Source organism: Girardinichthys multiradiatus, chromosome 6 (genome assembly GCF_021462225.1).
Source record: "Girardinichthys multiradiatus isolate DD_20200921_A chromosome 6, DD_fGirMul_XY1, whole genome shotgun sequence".
Classification (NCBI taxonomy): Eukaryota; Metazoa; Chordata; class Actinopteri; order Cyprinodontiformes; family Goodeidae; genus Girardinichthys; species Girardinichthys multiradiatus.
The window spans coordinates 14,327,034-14,351,652 of record NC_061799.1 but is presented as its reverse complement, the minus strand read 5'-3'; the positions used below and the strand labels follow the sequence as shown (position 1 = coordinate 14,351,652).

Genomic DNA, 24,619 nt, shown 5'->3' with positions numbered 1-24,619 from the left:
CCCTCCCACTACTATGGCTCCTTCTTGCATATGTTGCAGGAAGGTACTGGAAGATTTGGTCCTCGTTTCAATCATGATTTGTATCTAGCGTTTTGAGCCAGTGGTCATTAGAACAGCAATTGCCTGGCTGTTTTATTGTGCTCACCGCAGACGATTTTATACAGAAATCAAGCACTTTCCAACCCTTGAAAACACCTTGTTAAAATTCAAGGATTTCAAGCACCTATATGAACCCTGTAACCAACAAGAGAAATATAGTAATACACAGTGCTTTAAGCAAATGGGTTTGTTTGTGGGTTTGAAATGCAAGTAGGAAGAGATAAAATATCAATGCTCGGGTATGAAATAGAGATAGGAAGAAGTGAATTGTTCTGGGAAAATTCATACAACAAAAGGAGATCCTGTTGAGCTTTTTCACCAGCAGAGAACCAGGTCCAATAAATGAGAATGAAACAATGCCTCATCCTTTTTGTGTCTCAGATGAGTGAATCTGATCACTAGACAAGAATTTTGGATTCATAATTTTACATAATGAGATAACGGTGCAGACCTATCGTTGTGTGTGTGCAGGTGCGGCCGCCTTTGATGAGTCTAAAAGTCAGTGCGTCTTCTTAATGGGCTCATCTCTCACGGTCCTCTAAGAGCTAACAAGAATGCAGGGATGATTTGTTTAGCCGATTGCCTCTTTTTGAGCTCGCCCGGCGTGGAATTAATTACGCTGATTAAATATCTGTTCCCTGTTCTGTGAGTCGGTAGAGCAGCTGACCACTGGAGTGTGGCTGAGTACTAAGTGGGTAAAATGTAGGCACCACCAACATTCCAGTGAACGTATAGAGGAGAAGGAAACACCCCTCAGGAGTGCTTTACTGTTTTGTGCTCAGGTACAGATACAACAACCGTGATGCTTAAGGCACTTGTCAGTTCAAAAAGTGTCACTTCTTGGTACAGATGAGTCGGTGAGGATGATAATAAAAGAATAATGAAAGCTTCTTCACAAATGGCTGGATTAGCAAGATACACAAGGTTTTGAGAAAGAACACCAACAAATACAGGGTTTGGACACTGAAACACCTGTCATTTTAGTGTGGGAGGTTTCATGGCTAAATTGGACCAGCCTGGTAGCCAATCTTCATTGATTGCACATTGCACCAGTAAGAGCACAGTGTGAAGGTTCAATTAGCAGGGTAAGAGCACAGTTTTGCTCAAAATATTGAAAGGCACACAACATTATGGGTGACATACCAGAGTTCAAAAGAGGACAAATTGTTGGTGCACGTCTTGCTGGCGCATCTGTGACCAAGACAGCAAGTATCCGGGGTAATGTCAGCATACCACCAAGAAGGACAAACCACATCCAACTGTGGACGCAAGAGGAAGCTGTCTGAAAGGGATGTTCGGGTGCTAACCCGGATTGTATCCAAAAAACATAAAACCACAGCTGCCCAAATCACGGCAGAATTAAATGTGCACCTCAACTCTCCTGTTTCCACCAGAACTGTCCGTTGGGAGCTCCACAGGGTCAATATACACGGCCGGGCTGCTATAGCCAAACCTTTGGTCACTCATGCCAATGCCAAACGTCGGTTTCAATGGTGCAAGGAGCGCAAATCTTGGGCTGTGAACAATGTGAAACATGTATTGTTCTGTTACTGTTTTCCCCACATCCGGGAGAGTTGCGGTGTGGAGACGCCCCAAAGAAGCGTACCACCCAGACTGTTGCATGCCCAGAGTGAAGCATGGGGGTGGATCAGTGATGGTTTGGGCTGCCATATCATGGCATTCCCATGGCCCAATACTTGTGCTAGATGGGCGCGTCACTGCCAAGGACTGCCAAACCATTCTTGAGGACCATTGTGCATCCAATGGTTCAAACATTGTATCCTGAAGGCGGTGCCGTGTATCAGGATGACAATGCACCAATACACACAGCAAGACTGGTGAAAGATTGGTTTGATGAACATGAAAGTGAAGTTGAACATCTCCCATGGCCTGCACAGTCACCAGATCTAAATATTATTGAGCCACTTTGGGGTGTTTTGGAGGAGCGAGTCAGGAAACGTTTTCCTCCACCAGTATCACGTAGTGACCTGGCCACTATCCTGCAAGAAGAATGGCTTAAAATCCCTCTGACCATTGTGCAGGACTTGTATATGTCATTCCCAAGACGAATTGACACTGTATTGGCGGCAAAAGGAGGCCCTACACCATACTAATAAATTATTGTGATCTAAAACCAGGTGTTTCAGTTTCATTGTCCAACCCCTGTAGTTTGACCAGTTTGTTTTCAACCTTTAAAAATACTTATACTCTCTTATGCTGTAATTTTCTACACTGGTTTAGAACCGTATCCCGGGTTAAAAATTGTATTTCACTCGAACTGAAAACATTAATCTTCTGACCAGAAAACAAAAACACACCTGGGTTTAATTGTTGCCAACTAGCTTTAAAAGCCAAAAATACCATTGTTACTTCTTCATAGTTTGTTTTCTAACCTTTTTAAGTAACTTCAAACATGCAAATTTTGTTGTCAAAGGAAAGAAACTCTACACCGAAACTTCGTACAACTTCTGCTGCGTATAGTGTGAAGAAGGCATTCAGATCTAGAAACTACGTCGCACCAAAGTCAAGTACGATTCAGATGCACGTCAGAAAACTCCAAGAGCTCCCAGACAAGGGCTGCAAGACCCCAATAATGTCACTTTGTTCAGACAGTCCTGGGAAAGAGAACACATCTCCCTGTTCTTGCAGAGCATGCATCAGCCTTTAAAAGCCACTACATTTATCAAGTGCTCATTTTACATTTTCACTTATTTTTATGTGAAAGAAAACTATGGAAAAAATAAATAAAGGGGCAGCTACAAACCGCTCTTAATCCCCCACACATAGTAGGTCAACTTTAAACAGAAGTTACTCATGTTTACCCAAAGAACATGAGCCAACATCCCGACAGTGTGGAAACACTGCTGAGTTCCAGCCCACAACTGGTTGACCTCAGAGTCATGACTGACTGTTCCCAGTTTCCCACCTTCCTCCTGGTAAAACCACTAACACAGTCTCAACCAGCAGTGCAGAAGCATCAGAGAGCAGAGGAAACCTTTAAAAAGCAGCATTTGAACTGACTCACAGGCCTTTGCAACAAAAATGGTCAAGGTTGACATTTGAGCTAGGTTTGAGTGATCTTTCAGTGATGAGAGTAGGCCAAACAAACATCGAAGAGCCCAGTGGATACAACAAATATACAGAGACACACATTTCGTAAGAAGATACCAAAGTTTACGCAGCTGAGATGAAAAGTAAGCAGGGTTAGCAGATTCAGTTGCGGAGACTCCAGAGATGAGGAACGATGGGAGATGAGGCAACAGAGGATGAGCTCGCTGCCTCCTCCTGCCTTCGGTGTGGGTCTTATCAAAAGACACTCTCGAATAACCAAAAGGCAGAAGTACCCCAGAGGTTTGGAAGCCTTCCCGCAATGAGGAACCCTGCGGCCATTCTGCCAGGAAATTACATCTGAGCAAATATTAGCAAGACAGGCCAGTCCCCAAACACTTCTTTACACAAAAAACATGCCAACTTATACTGAGTAAACATAACAGCAACAAAGATCTTTGATGGAAAGGTTCAAAGACTTTGCAGCAAGGTTTCTCAATAACATCGCTGCACAATGTAGAAAAAATTTATTTTTAAAGAGGGGATATTATTCGATGATATTTTCTGCCTCTCTTGGTTTAAAACTGTTTTGTGAGCCTCTTTCTTTTGCACTTTGCAACTTAAAGGCAACATTGGACGACATTAAAACTTCTTCACCTCATTTTGTTAAAGTCACCGAAGCTTCAGACAACCAGAACAGCTTTAACGTCTTAGAGACGGCGACAAGCTCGTATGTGTACACCTCACGCCCCCGCCGACCCCCACCCTCATCTCTGTCTGTGAACAAGGGGTTTTTCTACAGCTGGGTAACAAAGCATGACCCAATAATCCCAACGCTTGACTCAAAGCTAAGGAACCCCCTTCACCCCACCCTCCTTCCAGTTATATCCCTTCCTCTTGGTCTCAGAGGACTTTATAAGGGCACTCTGTGTGTGTGTGTGTGTGTGTGTGTGTGAGACAAAAACAATCATGCTTTGCTTTGATTATTCTAATTATGACTTGGGGGTAAGGGTGGATTATTAAGAACACATGGGCCAATGAGTTGTTGATGGGCTTACAATCCATCTGTATCACTGTTAAAAGAGGCCGACGTATGGGGACCTTTGCCCAGAATGCAGCGAGGGCGGAGGGCAGCAATAAGAAACATGCTAGTCAACTCATTTCTTTCAGGCTGACACATACAAAGATGCCTTTGATGATAAAGACTTTTATATGACTCTTTCATTTCATTATTACTCATCTAGGCTAAGGTGCAGACTTTAAAGCCAAAGGAGCCGAGCTGCTAGAGGCAGACGAGCAGCTAACCACCATCTCTCGAGGTTGTTTTAAGAGCTAGTTCTGTTTAGTAAAACCTGCTAAAAATCAAAACAGACTCTGAACCTGGCTGCAGGCTCAGTAGTTCTGAGAAACTGGTCAAAAGGAACGTCAAAAGATGAGCATGAGTTTGCAGGAACTGGAGCTCCTGCTCTGCTCGTGATAGCTGTGAGGAGCAACACAAAAACAACTAAATGAACTCATGATAGACAACCCTGTGGGCTCATCGGATCTATCATCCCCACATTTTGGCTCCTGTGGGAGATAAAGCCATTTTTCTATAAAAAAATAAATCGAGACAAGTCCAGATCTTCCATGAACATATTAGAGGTTTAGTTATAAATTACAGCTAGGTCTACTTCAATATTATGCAAACCATTAGGTGTAACAACTGAAGGCCACACTTCTTAAGTGTATTTCCTTTCCCATATGTCATCACTGGGCCAGTTTCAAAGCAAATAATTTTTCCAAAGCAAACTAAAAACTAACAAGATCTAAAATTACTTTGTATTCACCTGCCTGAACTTCATTGTTCCAATAAACAAACAATTTTGTACACATGCACTCAAATTAATGCATATCACTTAATCTACTTTTAGAACTGAAAAAATTAATCGAATAATTGTTGACTCTAAAAATATGCCATTTGCAGATGAACAGCCCAATCAGAGCAGTAACCAAGCCAAAACTGTACATATACAGGTCCTTCTCAAAATATTAGCATATTGTGATAAAGTTAATTATTTTTCATAATGTCATGATGAAAATTTAACATTCATATATTTTAGATTCATTGCACACTAACTGAAATATTTCAGGTCTTTTATTGTCTTAATACGGATGATTTTGGCATACAGCTCATGAAAACCCAAAATTCCTATCTCACAAAATTAGCATATTTCATCCGACCAACAAAAGAAAAGTGTTTTTAATACAAAAAACGTCAACCTTCAAATAATCATGTACAGTTATGCACTCAATACTTGGTCGGGAATCCTTTGGCAGAAATGACTGCTTCAATGCAGCGTGGCATGGAGGCAATCAGCCTGTGGCACTGCTGAGGTCTTATGGAGGCCCAGGATGCTTCGATAGCAGCCTTTAGCTCATCCAGAGTGTTGGGTCTTGAGTCTCTCAACGTTCTCTTCACAATATCCCACAGATTCTCTATGGGGTTCAGGTCAGTAGAGTTGGCAGGTCAATTGAGCACAGTGATACCATGGTCAGTAAACCATTTACCAGTGGTTTTGGCACTGTGAGCAGGTGCCAGGTCATGCTGAAAAATGAAATCTTCATCTCCATAAAGCTTTTCAGCAGATGGAAGCATGAAGTGCTCCAAAATCTCCTGATAGCTAGCTGCATTGACCCTGCCCTTGATAAAACACAGTGGACCAACACCAGCAGCTGACACGGCACCCCACACCATCACTGACTGTGGGTACTTGACACTGGACTTCTGGCATTTTGGCATTTCCTTCTCCCCAGTCTTCCTCCAGACTCTGGCACCTTGATTTCCGAATGACATGCAGAATTTGCTTTCATCCGAAAAAAGTACTTTAGACCACTGAGCAACAGTCCAGTGCTGCTTCTCTGTAGCCCAGGTCAGGCGCTTCTGCCGCTGTTTCTGGTTCAAAAGTGGCTTGACCTGGGGAATGCGGCACCTGTAGCCCATTTCCTGTACACGCCTGTGCACGGTGGCTCTGGATGTTTCTACTCCAGACTCAGTCCACTGCTTCCGCAGGTCCCCCAAGGTCTGGAATCGGCCCTTCTCCACAATCTTCCTCAGGGTCCGGTCACCTCTTCTCGTTGTGCAGCGTTTTCTGCCACACTTTTTCCTTCCCACAGACTTCCCACTGAGGTGCCTTGATACAGCACTCTGGGAACAGCCTATTCGTTCAGAAATTTCTTTCTGTGTCTTACCCTCTTGCTTGAGGGTGTCAATAGTGGCCTTCTGGACAGCAGTCAGGTCGGCAGTCTTACCCATGATTGGGGTTTTGAGTGATGAACCAGGCTGGGAGTTTTAAAGGCCTCAGGAATCTTTTGCAGGTGTTTAGAGTTAACTCGTTGATTCAGATGATTAGGTTCATAGCTCGTTTAGAGACCCTTTTAATATGCTAATTTTGTAAGATAGGAATTTTGGGTTTTCATGAGCTGTATGCCAAAATCATCCGTATTAAGACAATAAAAGACCTGAAATATTTCAGTTAGTGTGCAATGAATCTAAAATATATGAATGTTAAATTTTCATCATGACATTATGGAAAATAATGAACTTTATCACAATATGCTAATATTTTGAGAAGGACCTGTACATACATATGTAAATGTACATTTTGCATTTAAAATAGAAATCCTTCTTTGTCTGTAAACATGCTCTATTCAGTGGAATAGCTTTAGCTTCACTTGGTTCAAATTCTATGCAGGTACTAAAACGGCAAAGGGGTCAAATGACCCCCAATTGGTCTGACAACATTGTTCTGAAAACAAGATTTACTTTTACTGCATTGAGCCTTTATGCTTGGTCACCTGAAGCAACCTTAAAAGATTTGATTTGCAGCCATGAAAACAGTTAACAAGTAGCGTGTGTAAACTGCTTATTTGTTCAATTTACTGGTAGTAAGAACTCAAGATGAAGACAAAAATAAAACAGAGTGCAAACCATCCCCACAACTTGCTTCCCATGTTTTACTAAGTAACCAACCACCACTTCCAGCCTTCATGCCACGTACAGACTGTTGTTCTGATTGTTGGGCTATTTTTCAGCTAGCTAGCCTGCAGTCCGCTTCTTAATAGATATATCTCTTAAAGCTTACCAGCTGTAGTTTAAAAAGAATTTGGCCTTAATAAGAGTGATCTGTGGCGCTTCTTTAGTTTCCACGCTCTTATTGTCCTTGGTTTGAATAACCAGAAATAATTCACAAGAGAAGAAAATGTCTCTCTCATATGAGAGGGAAAACTGCGTGGAAATGTTCAAGCCAGCGGATTGGCAGTGTGTAGCAACAGCAATCGGTGGGGAAACTACATTACTCTATGCTCCATACAGCTAGAGTAAACGAATGGTGACTACAGTATTTTCTCAGGCGGTTTGCTGAAAGAACTCAACCTAAACCGTAGTAATGGAATAACACACATTTTTTGTGGCTTTAAGACTGTAACTTTTTAAAACAGTAACAGTTTCAGCTTGCAAAATAGAAAAAACTCAAAAATACTTTCCCACCGAATTGCCTTCTCCTGATGTCACAGGCACGCTGTAGTTTCCCACTGGTAGAAACAATTACAAAATAACAAAAATCATCAGGAGAAAGGAAATAATTTACCGAAATGGCAAGGAAAACTAAATGCGTTCCGTGCTCCTGACTTTGAAGCTGTGCTTAAACCCAGTTGGTTAAAGCTGCTTTGGGGAGCATGTCCTCTCTTTCTTCTTGGACCTTTTTAATGTAGATTTATCCACACTCCCTCACCTGGTTTAGGCACAGGAAGTGGTTATGTAAGCAATTACTACTGGCAACCTTAGCTTTGCTTCACTTCAATTCTTGCGCAACACTCAAAAGGCTCAAACGTGCAATAACTATCAAGCCAGACTGCAACAACTTCATTCCAAAACAAACCTTCAGGTAATATTCTTAAGCCCCTGTTTTGTTTTTTTCTTTTGGGGCTGAAATCGATGAGCAGCTATAAGATGCAATTAGATACAGGATTTGTGGAGAGAAGTGGGCACAGTTTAAAGCATTGCTTCCCCCCTGATACCTCAGAGCAACATGAAACCCCAGAAAAGCTCCAGTGGCTCTCTCACCATATGGCCAGAGAGAAGAAGGGGGGAAGAAATCCTCCTGGTAACATATAAAGACTGTTTTAGGCTATCCGTCGGTTTCATGCCACCAATTTCCCTGATGCCCGGGTTTCAGTTTGTGTTTGTTGCTGAGCGTGATGAGGGGGAAGGAAGGAGCTGAAGCTTGGCGGAATGGGCCTTTGTTTGAAAGCAGTCTCTCTCTCTCTCTCTCTCTCTCTGCAGCGCTGGAAATGCGAGACGCTTATCGATCATTTCAACTGGCAAGCCTTTGTGTTGCGAGAGGCTCGGAGCGCTGCGGGCGAACGCACCGATTAGGAAATGTGTATATATCCATCCAACAACTAGGTTAACTTTAATTATAACATCAGAATAACTCCCAGTGTTGTTTTTACATGCTGGCGAAGAAGCGCTCTTTGTCCAGCAAATAAACAACAACCCCAAAAAAAAAAAAAAAAAAAAAATCCTGCGGGGGATTTTTTCGGATTAACGTTGGATTAAATCATAATAACGAGACCCAATGACCGCCTTTGTTTCCTTCCTAAGCCACTCTCAACCGAAGTTGAGTTGAGAAAAAGTAATTTGTGCAACGAAAAAATAAAGCCCCGACGCTCTTACGTCGGTTGCTTTGTATCCGCGTCTGTCAGCCTTCCTCCTCGCCGCCTCCCCCGCCTCAATGCCGGGGTTACGGCTCCGGACAGCTCCGGTCGAGAAGACCCAAAGAGGAAGGAAGGTGGAAAACACCCTCCGCTGCTAGAAAAGCGCGTCCATTTCACACAAAAGTGGAGAAAAACGCCAAAGCGAGCAGATCATCCACATAATCTCTAAAGGTAGCCCCTTTAATTCTTAAACAGCGGCTGGTCGGCTAAGCTAGCCCCCGACAATATCTTCGTTTCATTTTTCCCAACACAGGTTTAAACATCGACCATAGATGTCTCAATTTAAGTCTGCCAAGCCAAAACCATAAGAAAAAGCATCTGTGGTCTGAAATGCGCTGAAAGTAGACGCTTTGCATACTTTCTGTGATAGCGGAAAAACTTCCATCAATCATCCCCAGAGCAGACCCAGCAGCGGCGGCAGGAACTCGGAAACAGTCCTCGGTTTCTGTGCCAACACATAGCTTTTTCGTTGACTAAATACTTATACTCCACTTACCAACTTGTAAAACGTTTTCCACACAGCCGGTTTCCAAGAGCCTGATTCCCCGTCGGAAAGGGAGTCCGTCTCCCGACCCCACTACTCCGACTGCCCCCACAGCAGCCGATGCACCAGCGGTAGATCCTCCGCCGCAACCAGCGTTTGTTGCTCCGGACCCCGTTCCCACAGTTCCAGTGGCAGCCGCCGACGGAACTTCCTCGCTGGCTACCCTGCACTGAAACGAAGAGTACATGCATATCTCCTTTTCGTTGCGAGGAAAAGACCAATACACGATACGGCGCTGGACGGGCTCCGGAATCCGCTCGAAGCGCTCCTCCACTCTCTCAAAGGCCCACTTTTCCGCTACCGCCTTAGCGGCGCAGTCCAGGAGGGACTCCGGGGAGCGATACCGCAAGCCGCTGCCGTGGCCGGGCCCCGGACCGGGACCTCGGGGTGCGGGACGAAGGCAGGGTCGCTTGCTGGCCGGTGGTAAGGAGAGAGGAGGATGAGGCGGTGGTTCTCTGCGTCCTTCCGCCATGGTGAGCCGATCTAAACTGAAGAGACGGACGGTGTGCGGACACCGCGCAGGAAGCCGAAACACACACACATACTGAGTGTTTCACTGTCACACCAGGCAGACTGGGTTTTAAGGAGGACCTCCGATCCCAGCCTTCAAAATAAAACGCGGTTGCTGTTTCTATCTGCAGTCCCTTGCAAAAGTACGTGTTTTAGTAGAAACAAGTACTATAAATCTACATTTTATACGCGCTCTTCCTTGCAAAAGATCTCTCTCCAAGTCTGTCAGATTGGATAGAGAGTAATTGTCCTGCAATTCTCCTACCCTTGTTTAGGGCCGTTGTCCAGTTTGGAGGGTGAACATCTAGCCAAGCCAGTTTTCTTTGTGGATATTTAGCTCCATCCATCGCCTTATCAACTCTGATCATCTTCCCTGTCCCAGATGAATAAAAACTTATCCAAAGCATGATGTCGCCACCACCATTAATTACTGTGGGAATTGTGTGTTACCAGTGATCCGCCTCACATATATATATATTTTCTCTTTAGGTCAAAAAGTTAAATTTTTCTCTCATCTGACCAGAAAGCTTTCTTCCAAATACTTGCTGTGCTCCCTACATGGCTTAAAGCAAACTGCAAAAGGGACTTGTAGTTGCAACATTAGACATGAAAACATAATGAAAATTCTGTTAAAGGTTCTTTTTGTGATGCTGAGTTTGAAACTTTATATTTGAGTTGAATATTTACACATCTAATTGTGCCAAATACTTTGGTTTACACAGAAACCACAACTGTTTTTGTTTAAATCTGTTGGAGCTTGCTGGAGAATTACACCTATATTGACTATAGATTTTCTCTATAGAAATACAACTTCAGTACCCCCATAAAATGTGTGTGTCATACAATTTCTGTTAACGATAGATCTCTGAATACTGTTTAGAACACTGGTGTCCAAAGTGCGGCCCGATGGCCATTTGCAGCACCTGATTTTGAGTGGCCTCCGACTTTAATTCAGGAATGATACAAATTTGGCTTGTTTGCACTGGTGGTTGATGCAGACAAAGACATTTTATGAATCAGGGCAATATTATTACTGACCAATTAAAACCTTATAAGGGATCATGTTAGGTACAACACACTGTATTTGTCTTTTAATTATCCCACTCATTGCACTTTTATTTCCAAGTAGACAGGACCACTATAGCCAGTGAGTTGAGTTTTACTCAAAAGCAGACTTCACCCAAATCTGCTGTTATTTTATTCATTAACCTTGGCTAATTGCAACAAATGTGACTCAAAAAAAGTGACCCAAATCCTATCCTGTTCTTATTGCTGAGAATTGACTAAACTTTAAAAAAAAAAAAAATTTCCGTCATGCCCAAATTTGCAAAGTGGATGCCTGTCTTTGAATAGGGCAAACGTGCAAAACCCTTTTTTAGGTTTTGGAGATACAATGATTTACACATCCCTTTACTACAAAAAAATCAGACTACTTTTTTTATATTTAAAATGTTGCATCCCTAATTTATTGTTGAGCTGGTAAAAAATTCATTATTACATTTTTTGTGATATTCTTTTTTTATTATATGTTTTTTGGCCCGCAAGCACTTTTGACTTGATTTTGGCCCTTGTGTCAAAAAGTTTGCACACCCCTGGTTAAATGGTGCATATTTCTTTTTATCTTTTATTTTCAAATGTCTTTGTCTGTATTTCCTGTCCCCCTGTCTTCATGCCTGTGACTTAATGGCACTGAGCAGGTGGAGAGAACCACAGTCTAGAGCTGAGAGAGAGAGAGAACAGGAACTCTGTGGACTGAAAGGAGGTCGAGAATGATGCTTGACACTGACTATCACAAAACCAAACCTCTTTATAATCAAATCAGCATGAATGCCAGGTAAAACTCAGATTTGTTCTCACTTTCCCCAGTGTTTTCTGTAGATGACAGTAATGGCTATGAGCAATAAAGAGCCAGAGAATCACGCAATGCAAAAAATCACAGGATCCAAGGAAGGCCGACGATAAAAGCGATAGGTCAGAGTGAGTTTTTTCTGTAAATGTTCTATAAAAATGTCTTATAGGGTCTGCAGCTCTCATGTTTAAAATTAAAACTCTTACTTAACTCCTCTTGGCAGTCTTTGACATGAGCAAAAGCACTTATGGAGTAAGCTTCTCCTCATGAATAACATAGTTATTGTTTTGCTAATTTAATTCACACCATTATGTGGCCTATAAATATCAATTACATCTGCTCAGCAAATACACATTGACATGAATGGCTGCAGCATGCAATTTTGAGTCTGCTTCCCACAGCAGGACACAGAGGGTTTAATCTAATAGCCAGGCTACAGCTTTTTCCCCCCATCAGACTGGAACCCACAGCTCATTTACCTGAGGCTATATCTGAATGTTAAAGACTTTTAATCTAATTAAGCAATTCTGTGGAGCAAAGGTCAAAAAGCAAATGGGTTTACAGAAATGCTTGAACTGTGGCATATTGCTTTATCCCTGCATAACTTTCCTTCAACTGAAGCAAAATAATAATTTTTGCCATGACTTGAGCAAAAGCTGTCGGTCAGACAACTTTTAAATGCAATAGAAAATGAATGATGAGAGAAAACCTGCATTTAGAACATCCCTACAGCTGTGAAAGTCATGAAAATAGTGACTGTAGTAAAATGTTACATGTTTAATGCAACACCACATATATAAAGTAATTAAAAACTTTGGCTATGTGACAACTGTGCAAAAAACATTTAAGATCAGCAGTGATATGGGTGATATGGCTCTCCCCTCAAGGCGTTCTTCTGCCAGGGAATGACACAAATGCTCAAAGTGGAAAGAAAAAAGCTTCATTTTAGATCTGGTTGAACATCTTTCCTATTACTCAGTTGCATATCCAGTCAATGGGGAGTAACGTAAAAAAAGTATGCCTGTCAACCATGACTGGGTTGTGAGGAGTAAAGAAGGCATCAAAGCTTTGAACTGGGACTGGATGCAATGTATCATTTGTACTTTAAAATCTAAACTGGGTTGACTAATCAAACCTAAACTGTATTATTCCTCACTGAAGAAAAATTATTTAAAATAAAGCCTAATATTTTTTTAACCTTTATTATGATTATGAAAAAACAAAGGAAGGGCATTTTTCTATACTTTTTAGCAAACTTTATATTGACAAAATCATAAAAAACAGCAACGTCTAGAATATCAAACCTAGAATAAATTATTGTGTATTAATTGAATCAGGGAAACCTTATAGCAGGCACCAACAAGAAACACTTACCCAGAGTGTTATTCATGCAAAAACTTCCAATACAGATCAGGATGAAGCCAAACTGGGTAATAATAAAAACACTTCAGTATTAACTCTGCCAAGCTATTGGAGCAGGTTTAATACATTTAAAATAATTTCCACAGTAACCTATTTTCCACTGTTTTGGTGAAGTTAAAAACAGTGTGTTGACTAAACAGGAATTACAGGGAAATCCTGGCTTAATTGCCAATCTTGTTGGATTTGCCAATCTTTTTGGAACAGTCCCCAAGTTGTCTTTTATCGTCTGCAATGTACATCCAGACCCAAAAAGTGCCGTGAACCTACATTTTAAAGAAAAAACATTAGAGAGAGGCAGGTACATCACTCAGATACATCACTCCACACAGCTGGAGACAGTTGGGTGGAAAACATATATAGAAGAAAACGGAGGACAATCAAAGGATAAAGTGAATTCAGTTTGTCTGTAATGTGGGTGGATGAGAGGATTTTGTTTGCAAATTGATGTGTAAGTAGCACCCCTGCTCTATTTATTTATTTATTGTGTTGGCTGGTAACTTGTTGTTGCTGTTACAACTTCAGTTATCCTCTTCCTTTCAGACTTTAAAGTGCATATTTTAGAAAACATTTGTATTCGTTGTCTTCCACTTATCCAGGACCAGGTCGCAGGGGCAACAGTCTAAGCAGAGACACCCAGACTTTCCTCTCCCCAGACACCTTCAGCTCCTCTGGGGGAAGCCTGAGGCGTTCCTAGGTCAGCCGAGAGAACGGCGTGTCCCAAGTTGTCCCTCGTGTCTCCTCCCGGCAGTAGGTGCCTGGAACAACTCCCGGGGGAGGTTTCTTGGAGGCTTCCATAACAGATGCCCGAGCCACCTCAACTGACTCTTCTCGATGTGGAGGAGCAGCAGGTCTACTATGAGCTCCTCCCGGATGGCCTCACTTCTCACCCTATCTCTAAGGGTGTGCCCGGCCAACCTGGGGAGGAAGCTCATTTCAGCTGTTTGTATCTGGGATCTCATTATTTCGATCATGACCCAAAGTTCATGCTCATAAGTGAAGGTAGGATTGTAGACCGACCAGTAAATTGAGAGCTTCATCTTTCGGCTCAGCTCTCTCTTCACCACAATGGACAGTGTCCTTATTACTGCAGCAGCCGCACTGCCTTCACTCATGAACAAGACGCCGAGATACTGGAACTCCTCCACTTGAGGCAGGAGCTCCCCTCCAACCCAGAGAGCCCAAGAACTGTAGCCTCAGACTTGGATCCCTATTCCCACTGCTTCACATTCTGCTGAAAACCACCCCAGTGCATGCTCAAGGTCTGGGCTAGAGGGGACCAGCAAATACCACCTCATCTGCACAAAGGAGAAATCACCAAACCAGACCCCCTCTGGCCCTTTGCTGCGCCTAGAAATCCTGTCTATGAAAGTTATGAATAGGACCGGGGACAAAGGGCAGCCCTGCAGGAGTCCAACATGCACTGGGTAGCAATCCGAACCAAACTCCTGCTCTGCTTGTACAGAATCCGGATGGCCCCTAATAAAGGGCCCTCGACTCCGTACTCCTGGAGTATCCCCCACAAGGCACCTCGAGGGACACAAGGCCTTCTCCATGTCAACAAAACACATAGGGACCCGTTGTGCAAACTTCCATAAACCCTTGTTCACCCTGTGGAGGGTGAAGTGGTGGTCCAGTGTTCCACGGCTGGCACCAAAACTATGCTGCTCCTCCTGAAAATACTTATTTGTTTTATTCATTAACATGTGGAGGGCTGTTGTTTTTCTTGTAATATAATTGTTTATCAGTTATCTTGTGTAAAGTGTAACAGATTGTGGCATGGATTATCTAATGGATCAGGAATCTCTCCATTGTAGTTTGACAAACTAGGAGCATCCAAACTCCATCATGCATAGAGACCCCACAATACTAGATACAGCCCTGCAAACATCAGTCAGTCAGTCATTTTCTACCACTTATTCCATAGTGGGTCACGGGGGAGCTGGTGCCTAAAGGCCCACTCGGCCTCAATATCTCCCACCTCACCCGGAATGTGTTTGACGCTCTCCCGGAGGTGGGACTTGAAGTTCCCCCTCACGGGAGACTTCGCCAGGCGTTCCCAGCAGACCCTCAAGGTTCGTTTGGGTCTGCCAAGTCTGACTGGCATCCTCCCCCACCATTGGAGCCAACTCACCACGAGGTAGTGGTCAGTGGACAGCTCCGCTCCCCTCCCCTCCCCTCTTCACCCAAGTGTCCAAGACATGCGGCCGCAGATCACATGACACAACAACAAAGTCGATTGTCGAACTGCAGCCTAGGGTGTCCTGGTGCCAAGAGTAGATATGGACACCCTTATGCTTGAACATGGTGTTAGTTATGGACAATGCATGACGAGAACAGAAGTCCAATAACAAAACACCACTCAGGTTCAGAACAGGAGGGCGCTGTCAATTCCACTGTCAAATCCAACATGAGCGTTGAAGTCCCCCAGCAGAACAAGGGAGCCCCCCGGAGGGCCGCTCTCTAACACCCCCTTCAAGGACTCCAAAAAGGATGGGTAGTCTGAACTGCCATTTGGTGCATAAGCACAAACAACAGTCAGGGAGCCTGAACAGCCTGGACAGGGAGGCCACCCTCTCGTTCACCGGGGTGAACCCCAACGTACAGGCGACAAGATGGGGGGCAATAAGTATGTCCACCCCAGGTTGGCACTTCTCACCAAGGGCAACTCCAGAGTGGAAGAGTGTCCAACCCCTCTCAAGGAGACTGGTTCCAGAGCCAGAGCCGTGCGTCGAGGTGAGCCCAACTATTTCTAGCCGGAACCTCTCTACCTCGCACACCAACTCAGGCTCCTTCCCCACCAGAGAAGTGACATTCTACGTCCCAAGAGCCAGCTTCTGCCGCCGAGGATCAGACCGCCAAGGTCTCCGCCTTCGGCCGCCACCCATAAAGCATAAAGCCCCTGACAACATAGCTCCTAGGATCATTGGGACACTCAAACCCCTTCACCACGGTAAGGTGGCAGCCCAGGGAGGGGTGTTTTTATGTTTCAAAAATAAAAGCAGAACAAAGAACAGAAAAGTAGCATTGTAAGCCTGAAGCAGGGGTTTTGTCTCCGTCTCTGTTTAGTGTTCTGGAAACTCCTGCTGGGGCCGAGCTGACTGTACCTATCAATTTCTAGTATCACAACATTTTTGGATCACAACACTTAAGCATAAACAATTAGCATTTACAATTTTTAAGGCAAAACAATCTAACAAGACTCTTAAACATCCTTGTTGTGATTTCTTTTCTGTTTTGTTTTCATCTTTTTCAACCTTTTTAAAAATAAAAAGAACTGAGAATGAATTTTTAAAATGCAAAACCATATTTTGATGTAAGCATTTAGAATTTGCAATACTTTAAACAACACAAATTAAGCACTAAAGCAGGAGCTTAGTCGCTGTCTCCTCTTAGTGTTTTGGGTACTGCTGCTGGTATCAACCTGACAATAACAATCATTTTCTAGAACCAAAGCTGTTCTAGTTTATAACACTTGAAATAAACAGTTACAATATATAAAAGATATGCATTTAATAGAATGCTTAAACACCCTTTTTATGATTTATTTTCTGTCTTGTTTCCTTTTTCTAACTTTTAAAAGTTAAACAAGAAAACTAACATTTAACATGCCAAACAACACATCAATGTAATGATTTATAATTTACAATGTTTAAAGCTATATTAACAAAGAAAAACTCCTTTTAGGATCAACCGGAGTATAGCGATCAATATCTAGTACCAAAACACGTTGAAATAAACATTTGCAATTTACAATATATAAAACAAATGAATCAAACATCCTTGTTATAATGAGTTTTTTTTTAGTTTCTTTTGTATTGTTTTCTTTTTTTTTGCTTTTTAACATTTAAACAGAACACGGAAGTAACAATAAACTGCACACAACACATCAACATTTTGAATTAACAATGTTAAAAACACAATTGTTTAATTGTTTTTTATATTTTTGTGTTTGATTTTGAGCTTAAATAAAAATAACACAGATGCAACAATAAACTGCACATAACAGGAATAAACAAAATATTCTTGTTTTCTGATTTTTTTTCTTTATGAATATTTAACATAACATAAAATAAGGTGTTCTTGCATTTTGTGGCAGCAGGCTGATCTCACCGGTTCTTGGATCTTGGCTTCAGGTTGCTAAAGTTTGTTCTTCAGCTCGCTGATTTCCTGCTGCAAAGCCTCATTCTTTTGGCTCAGCACCTTGTTCAACCTTTGGAAAATGCTAGAAGGTTCACAGGCTCCAATATTCTCCATTGTTTTGAATTTACAACATTTTCATTCAGTGCAAATGTTCTCTCAAACAATTCATGAGGGAAAGTAACTGGAATGTTGAAAGATCTAGACTAGGGTTCTAGAATATGTTGCGTCAAAGACCGATGATGTCACATACATGACCCCGGCAACAGTTCCGGGTCCCAGATCAGCCTGTGTCCTGAATGTAACTGTGGTCGCATGACTGCATGGTGGCTAAAGATGCAGAAGAAGTTAACGGGACAGGTGGTGGGAGACAAACATTAAACAGCATTACCAATGAAAACATGAAGGATTCATAAAATAGACTCAATGAAAAAAAACAAAAAACAACCATGGCTTTCTTCAATTTAAGGAAACACCTGACAGTAAAAGTATCAGTTAGACAGTTAGTTAATCACATCACAGGTATGGGGTCATCTCAGCTCTATTGGGCAGTCTTTATTATCTAAGCAGTTTTACTTCATTAGCCCTTTTTGCAATTGGAACAGTTGCTCCATTGTTCAGACGCGGATTAAATCATTTTCAGAAAAGACGTGCAGTTTTCATGTAAACGAACAGTAGAAACACAGCAAAACTTTTAAGTTTTTTATCAAAGAACGTTGTCCTGTAAACAAGGCCTTAGAAAAAATAATTCCACAACAAAATCTTTTTGATTGTTTTTGTTTTGTTTTTTGTTTTAAGCTTTTTATACAAACAGAACATAGAAGAAACATTAAACTGCACACACTAACATTTAGGACAAATGAGATTTAAAACAGCCACTTTTTGTTGTTGTTTTAGTTGTTTCTTTGGTTTTTATTTATTTAATTTGTTTTTGATAGCTTTTTTTTAGATTTTGTTTCGTGTTTTTTAAGCTTTTAAAACATTTAAACAGACAACAGAAATACAAACAAATTGCACATAACACATTAACATTCGAAATAAACATTTAAAACATCAACATTTTGCATTTTTTGTTGTTGTTATCTTTTAGTGTTTTTTGTTTTGTTTTGTTTTTGAACCTTTAAACCAAACATCAACTAAGGCCTTAATAAATAGCTCCAACCCAGGGAATATTTGTCCTGGCAGGCAAGCTGTGTTTTTCCTGCTCAGTGTCCTACTCAGGAGCTTGCCTTGGTCCTGAGCCCTTTATCCTTTTGGAGCAGTTCTTGCTGCTGCGTAATGTCATGTTGAGGGTTTTCATGATCATCCACTTTGATCTCAGGTGAACGCTCCTTGGATGATTTCTGGATTTCTTCTAGTTTTTTGAGGAGGGTCTGGGCTTTCTCCACAGCCTTCTGTCTTTCTGCCTCGGTTTGGGCTAAAGAGTCTCGTACTCTTTTAATTTCTTGGTAAATTTCCCGACAGAAAGTGCTGACGCTTTCAACATGATTAGAGATTTCAGTTTCTGCCTGAAGCCTCAACCTTCTCTCTTCTTGGAGCAGGTCTTCCAGCTGCTGGATGTCATGTTGAACTTTTTCTTGATCATCCACTTTGACCTCAGCTGAGCTCTCCTTGGATGTTTCCTCAATTTCTTCCAGTTCCCGGAGAAGGGTCTCTGCAATTTTCACTGCCTCCTGTTTTTCTGCCTCGGTTGGAGCTCTAAGTTTCCGTTCTTTTTTCAGTTCTTGGTCCATCTCTGCATGGACAGCCTCAACTGTTTGCAACTGGTTGAGGTTTACAGTCCCTGCCTGGAGCCCCAGTTTTTTCTGTCCTTGGAGCATTTCTTCCAGCTGTTGGATGTCTGGTGTTATGATGTCCCAGTCATCCAGTTTGGTGGCAGCTGAAGTCTCCTTCAATGTTTTGTCCATATCTTTTAGTTTCTGGAGGAAGGTCTGTGCGATCTCCTCAGCCTTCTGTTTGCCTGACTCTGCATTGTTTCTAAGATCTTGTTCTCTCTTAATTTATTGGTCCATTTCTTCAGACAAAGCCTCCAATGCTCGAAACTGTTTAATGTTTTCAGTTTCTGCCAGGACCCTCAGCTTTCTTTCTTTTCGAAGCATTTTTTGCAGCTTTGCGATTTCGCAAGGCGTTTCATGATTTGCTGAACGCCTTGTTGACATCTCACTTTTTTTGAGTTTGTGATGAAATGTCTGTGCGATCTCCATACCTTCCATTTTTTCATACAAATCTAAGGTATTTTTCTTCCCGGAGCTCTTTCTGGGCTTGCTTCAGCTTCCGTTCACCCAGATCCATTTCAAATTCGTAGTTAATATTGAGCCGGTGAGTTTCAGCCTCATGTTTCTTCTTCAAGTTGTTAAGTTCCTGTTGGTGTTCTCGCATTGTGTGGCAGCAGGCTGATCTCACCTGTTCTTGGATCTTGGCCTCAGCTTGCTGAAGTTTGTCCTTCAGATAGCTGATTTCCTGTTGCAAAGCCTCATTCTTTTGGCTTAGCACCTGTTTCACCATTGGAAGATGTTAGATGATTCATAAGCTCCAATATTCTCCATTGTCTTGAATTTACAGAATTTACAAAATTTTCGCTCAGTGCAAATGTTCTCTCAAACAGTTCACGAGGGAAATTGACTGGAATGTCTACAGATCTAGACTATAGGGTTCTAGAATATGTTGCATCAAAAACAATGATGTTTCAAAGACTGATAATGTCACATACATTACCCCTGCAACAGTTCCCAGATCAGCCTGTGTCCTGAATGTAACAGTGGTCACATGACTGCATGGTGGCTAAAGATGTAGAAGAAGTTGACTGGACAGGTGGTGGGAGAAAAACATCAAACAGCAAAGTAACAGTACTCAGAAAACATGAGGGATTTTCAGCTTTATACTTGTTAACTAAAAGTGAACCAAACGTTTAATTTTTTTTAAATTTCCATCAGATATGAGAGTTGAGACTAAACAAAATAAAGAGGTGATTACTTCTAAGCTTTGAATAATGGCATATTATGAGGAAAATTACAGGACACTTTATGAAAATATTGACATTACTTGGGTCATTAGAACTATTATAAACATGGTAAAATGTTTCATGTCCTCCAATTTTGCATTAATCCCTATGTTTGTTGTGACAAAGACAGTGTGTCATGATTTTAGGTACAGATCTGACCCACATGCAGAAATACAATCAGGAGAAGTTGACAGATTTTAAGGGTTTCATTTTCACAGGAGTGGTTATGGCAAGAGATCCAGGACCGGTAGATCACCAACTGTACAGAGAAGGGAAGAACAGGTAAGTCCAGACTGATAATATGAATACTGTTACTTAAGTTGTATATGATGCTTACAGGGAGAGATGACTGAACCGCCAAGGGGGAAAGAGAGATGTGGAGTCTGGGAGCACTGCACCAGAGACGTCTTGAGGAGGTAAGTTTATCCAAGGTAAGTTGGTTTTCAGATACTTGAAGGTGGTTCTCAGGGAGTCAGGTCTAGCACCATCCAAGGTGTGTGAGATGGAGATGTGGAGCACAGGGAGGAGGTATTTGCACGAGAGCACGTTGGAGGGTGAACAGGGTTCACTTATGACTGGGGCTGTTTGATCGAGGAGCCAGGAAGCTGCCAGCTTGAAGTGTGTCTGAAGGTTTTCTGGAATACTTGCAGTCAGCTGGAAACCAGGTAGCAAACTGGAAGGAAAATACACAGCAGTCACCTGAAGAGGAGTACACAAGAACCTAAGTACTTTTCTCAAGATAATAACAAGTGCTACAGAGGGCTAGAGTTTACCACTTATGGTTAACACTCAGGCGATCAGGTGCTGGCAGCTTCCTGCTTAAATACTCCCAGTTGCAATCAGTAGATGTGGAACACCTGTCACCTCCACACCCATGAGCTTCAGCTCCATCTATGGACTAAGTAAAGTAAATAGCAAACAAACACAAAAACAAACAAAAACTCCCAGACCCTGACACATTGGACATTACTTACAATCTTATTTAAAATTTTGCATCTGACATGACTCGACAGGTGTTGCCAAGAAACCCCCTTTTTTGTTGATAACAGTAACCATTGCAACTAAATAATAATATCTGACACATCTACATATGAAACTTTATATTTCAGCTAAAACAATATACCAACAAGTGTTTGGTTGGGAAATTAAACTGAACACTGGTTCAGTCCTTAACCGAACTAACGTCTGCAGGAGGAGGGAGCAAGCAGAGAGCAGCTCCCTGTAATCAGACTATCTGCATCGGATCAAACAGGAGGAAGACCTCACTAAATCTGCGGAGCACTAGTATCCAATGTCCCATCTAATACTAACTTCACTGTGGTCAAAAGTCTGTGGTTTTGAGTTTTAAAATCCTTGTCCTCATTATTGCCATGGCTGAGACAAAAACCTCATAAATTCATAATTCCTTAGGCAAACTTTGGTACATTTAAGATAGCGGCATCTCTCCTGTTCCCCCCATCCCTCCCCCAACTCACCTAATGCTTGTATAAAAACAAATGACTGGATTTCTCAGAGCTTCCCTGTCGTCCCTGTTGTCCTCCTTTCAGACCGGGAAACTGCTTCACTTGGTGTTGTAGAGACAGCGTCTCTGCTGGGAACTCTGGAACACAGTTTGCTTCGGCAGGCCTCAGAGAGAAAGTCAAGCAACACTTGTACCTTAATTATCCCGTTCATGAATGAAATACTGGATACACAAACAGTAATTCATTCGTACTTAACTGTGTGCATATGATCGGTGATCGTATGACACTCTTGGATCCAGTTGAAGAGTTGTGTCTGTTTGCCAGCAAAGAGACATTAGCGGGCTGTCTCTCCTGCCAGCTCCGCAGTGGGGTCCGGATGGAAGAGATCGGTTCCTTGGGAAGGTGGGGGTTTCATACGGGCAGTGGCATCATGGGAAGTCCGCTGTTAAGCCCCCCTTCCTAAATTGCTGGAAGTCGGTTATTGCAATTTATTGTGAAAGTTCCAGAAAAGTCCGTACCGCATTTCCTGTTGTAACCATGGCTGTGGGTCCCAACAATGCTGATCATGTATTGCTCTTTCTGGAAAATGCAAACCCCTCTCTAAGAGAGACAATAACTCTAATAAATCAGTTCTTTCATATTACTCTGTTCCCACTCATGGGAAGAGTATCTGCAATTGAAATGATGATACTCCCTAAAATAAACTACACTGCTCAAAAACTAAAGGAAACACTTAAACAACACAATATAACTCCGAGTAAATCAAACTTCTGTGAAATCAAACTGTCCACTTAGGAAGCAACACTGATTGACAATCAATTTTACATGCTGTTGTGCAAATGGAATAGACAACAGAGGCAAATCTTTGGCGATTAGCAAACCACACTCAATAAAGGAGTGGTTCTGCAGGTGGGGACCACAGACCACTTCTCAGTACCTATGCTTTCTGGCTGATGTTTTGGTCACTTTTGAATATTGGTGGTGCTTTCACGCTCGTGGTAGCACGAGACGGACTCTACAACCCACACAAGTGGCTCAGGTAGTGCAGTTCATCCAGGATGGCACATCAATGCGAGCTGTGGCAAGAAGGTTTGCTGTGTCTGTCAATTGTTGAGAATTAAAATCATGTACTTTCATGCTATTAGTTTAGTTTGCATGTGGGAACATTAAACTGAGATTTAACATGAGTGAGCCTTGAGGAGGAATCACAGATTACAGCAGGAGTCAGGATGGAACAAGGGTGAAACAGAGGTTAGGAAGTTCTCAACAATTGCAAGCAGTAAATGCTGGCTGTATGGACAATAAAGCAATAAATCTTGACTTTTGGGCATGGTATAGATACCACAAGGGAGCTTGGCTGATTTACAGCATCAGACTGCATAAGGGGGAGGCACAGTCAGTAAGCTTTGAAGTTGAGGGTATAAGATGGGCTGGCATTTGTAATGAGGTAGACATCTGGGTAGAGACAGCCATGCTTTGCTGAAACCTACAATCTCTCCATAAGGCCTTACGTAAATTTTCTTTCTTTGAGTATTCATTTTGCATTGGAAATCATTGGACTTATTATCTTCCAAATTAAGGATATCAGTGATAGCATTATTTCACCTCAACACAGTGTAGTGTCCAGAGCCTGGAGCCGTTACCAGGAGACAGGCCAGTACACCAGGAGACGTGGAAGGAGGCCATAGGAGGGCAAGAACCCAGCAGCAGGACCGCTACCTCCGCCTTTGTGCAAGGAGGAACTGGAGGAGCACTGCCAGAGCCCTGCAAAATGTCCTCCAGCAGTAATGGTGTGGGGTGGCATTTCTTTGGAGGGCTGCACGGCCCTCCATGTGCTCACCAGAGGTAGCCTGACTGCCATGAGGTACCGAGATGAGATCCTCAGACCCCTTGTGAGACCATATGCTGGTGCGGTTGGCCCTGGATTCCTCCCATTGCAGGACAATGCTAGACCTCATGTGGCTGGAGTGTGTCAGCAGTTCCTGCAAGATGAAGACATTGAAGCTATGGACTGGCCCGCTCGTTCCCCAGACCTGAATCCGATTGAGCACATCTGGGACATCATGTCTCGCTCCATGCACCACAGACTGTCCAGGAGTTGGCGGATGCTTTAGTCCATGTCTGGGAGGAGATCCCTCAGGAGACCATCCACTGTCTCATCAGGAGCAAGCCCAGGTGTTGTAAGGAGGTCATACAGGCACGTGGAGGCCACACACAATACTGAGCCTCATTTTGACTTGTTTTAAAGACATTACATCAAAGTTGGATCGGCCTGTAGTGTGTTTTTCCACTTTAATTTTGTGTTTGACTCCAAATCCAGGCCTCCATTGGTTAATAAATTTGATTTCCATTGATGATTTTTGTATGATTTTGTTGTCAGCACATTCAACTTTGTACAGAACAAAGTATTCAATGAGAGTATTTCATTCATTCAGATCTAGGATGTGTTATTTGAGTGTTCCCTTTATTTTTTTGAGTGGTCAGAGGGAATTTGAGCCATTCTTCTTGCAGGATAGTGGCCAGGTCTGTCATGGTATGACATCCTTGGACTTGGTTTGTGTTTTTGTATTAACTGTTCTTAGGTCTATGGTTTCCTTTATTGTTAATTAGTTCCACCTGTCCCTTATGCCTCCATGTCTCCTTGCCACACCTGTTCATAGTTCCTGTGATTACCTGCCTTTGTTTTCTCCCTGTATATTAGTTGGTCTGTGTTCTTTGTTCCCCGCTGGTTCCTCCGTCACTATTCCTCGTTCACTACCCCTGTTTATGCTCAGTTTTGCTATGTTACA

At 42.5% G+C, this 24,619-nt stretch overlaps 1 protein-coding gene and 1 long non-coding RNA gene across 3 annotated transcripts in view; one reads left to right on the top strand and one right to left on the bottom strand.

Annotated features, from left to right (window-relative positions):
* The window catches only part of zswim5 (zinc finger, SWIM-type containing 5), a 65,867-nt gene extending 55,804 nt beyond the window's left edge, over positions 1–10,063 (bottom strand). For both annotated transcript variants that reach the window (XM_047368208.1, XM_047368209.1), the window contains exon 1: positions 9,401–10,063. In XM_047368208.1, coding sequence (XP_047224164.1) covers positions 9,401–9,920 — 520 coding nt within the window. In that variant the 5' untranslated portion in view covers positions 9,921–10,063. The remainder of the gene's footprint in view (positions 1–9,400) is intronic.
* On the top strand, positions 9,964–17,951 carry LOC124869943. Its single transcript, XR_007038692.1, has 2 exons — positions 9,964–10,101; positions 10,234–17,951. It is a non-coding gene; the product is annotated as an uncharacterized LOC124869943 (long non-coding RNA).
* The last annotated feature ends 6,668 nt before the right edge of the window (positions 17,952–24,619 follow it).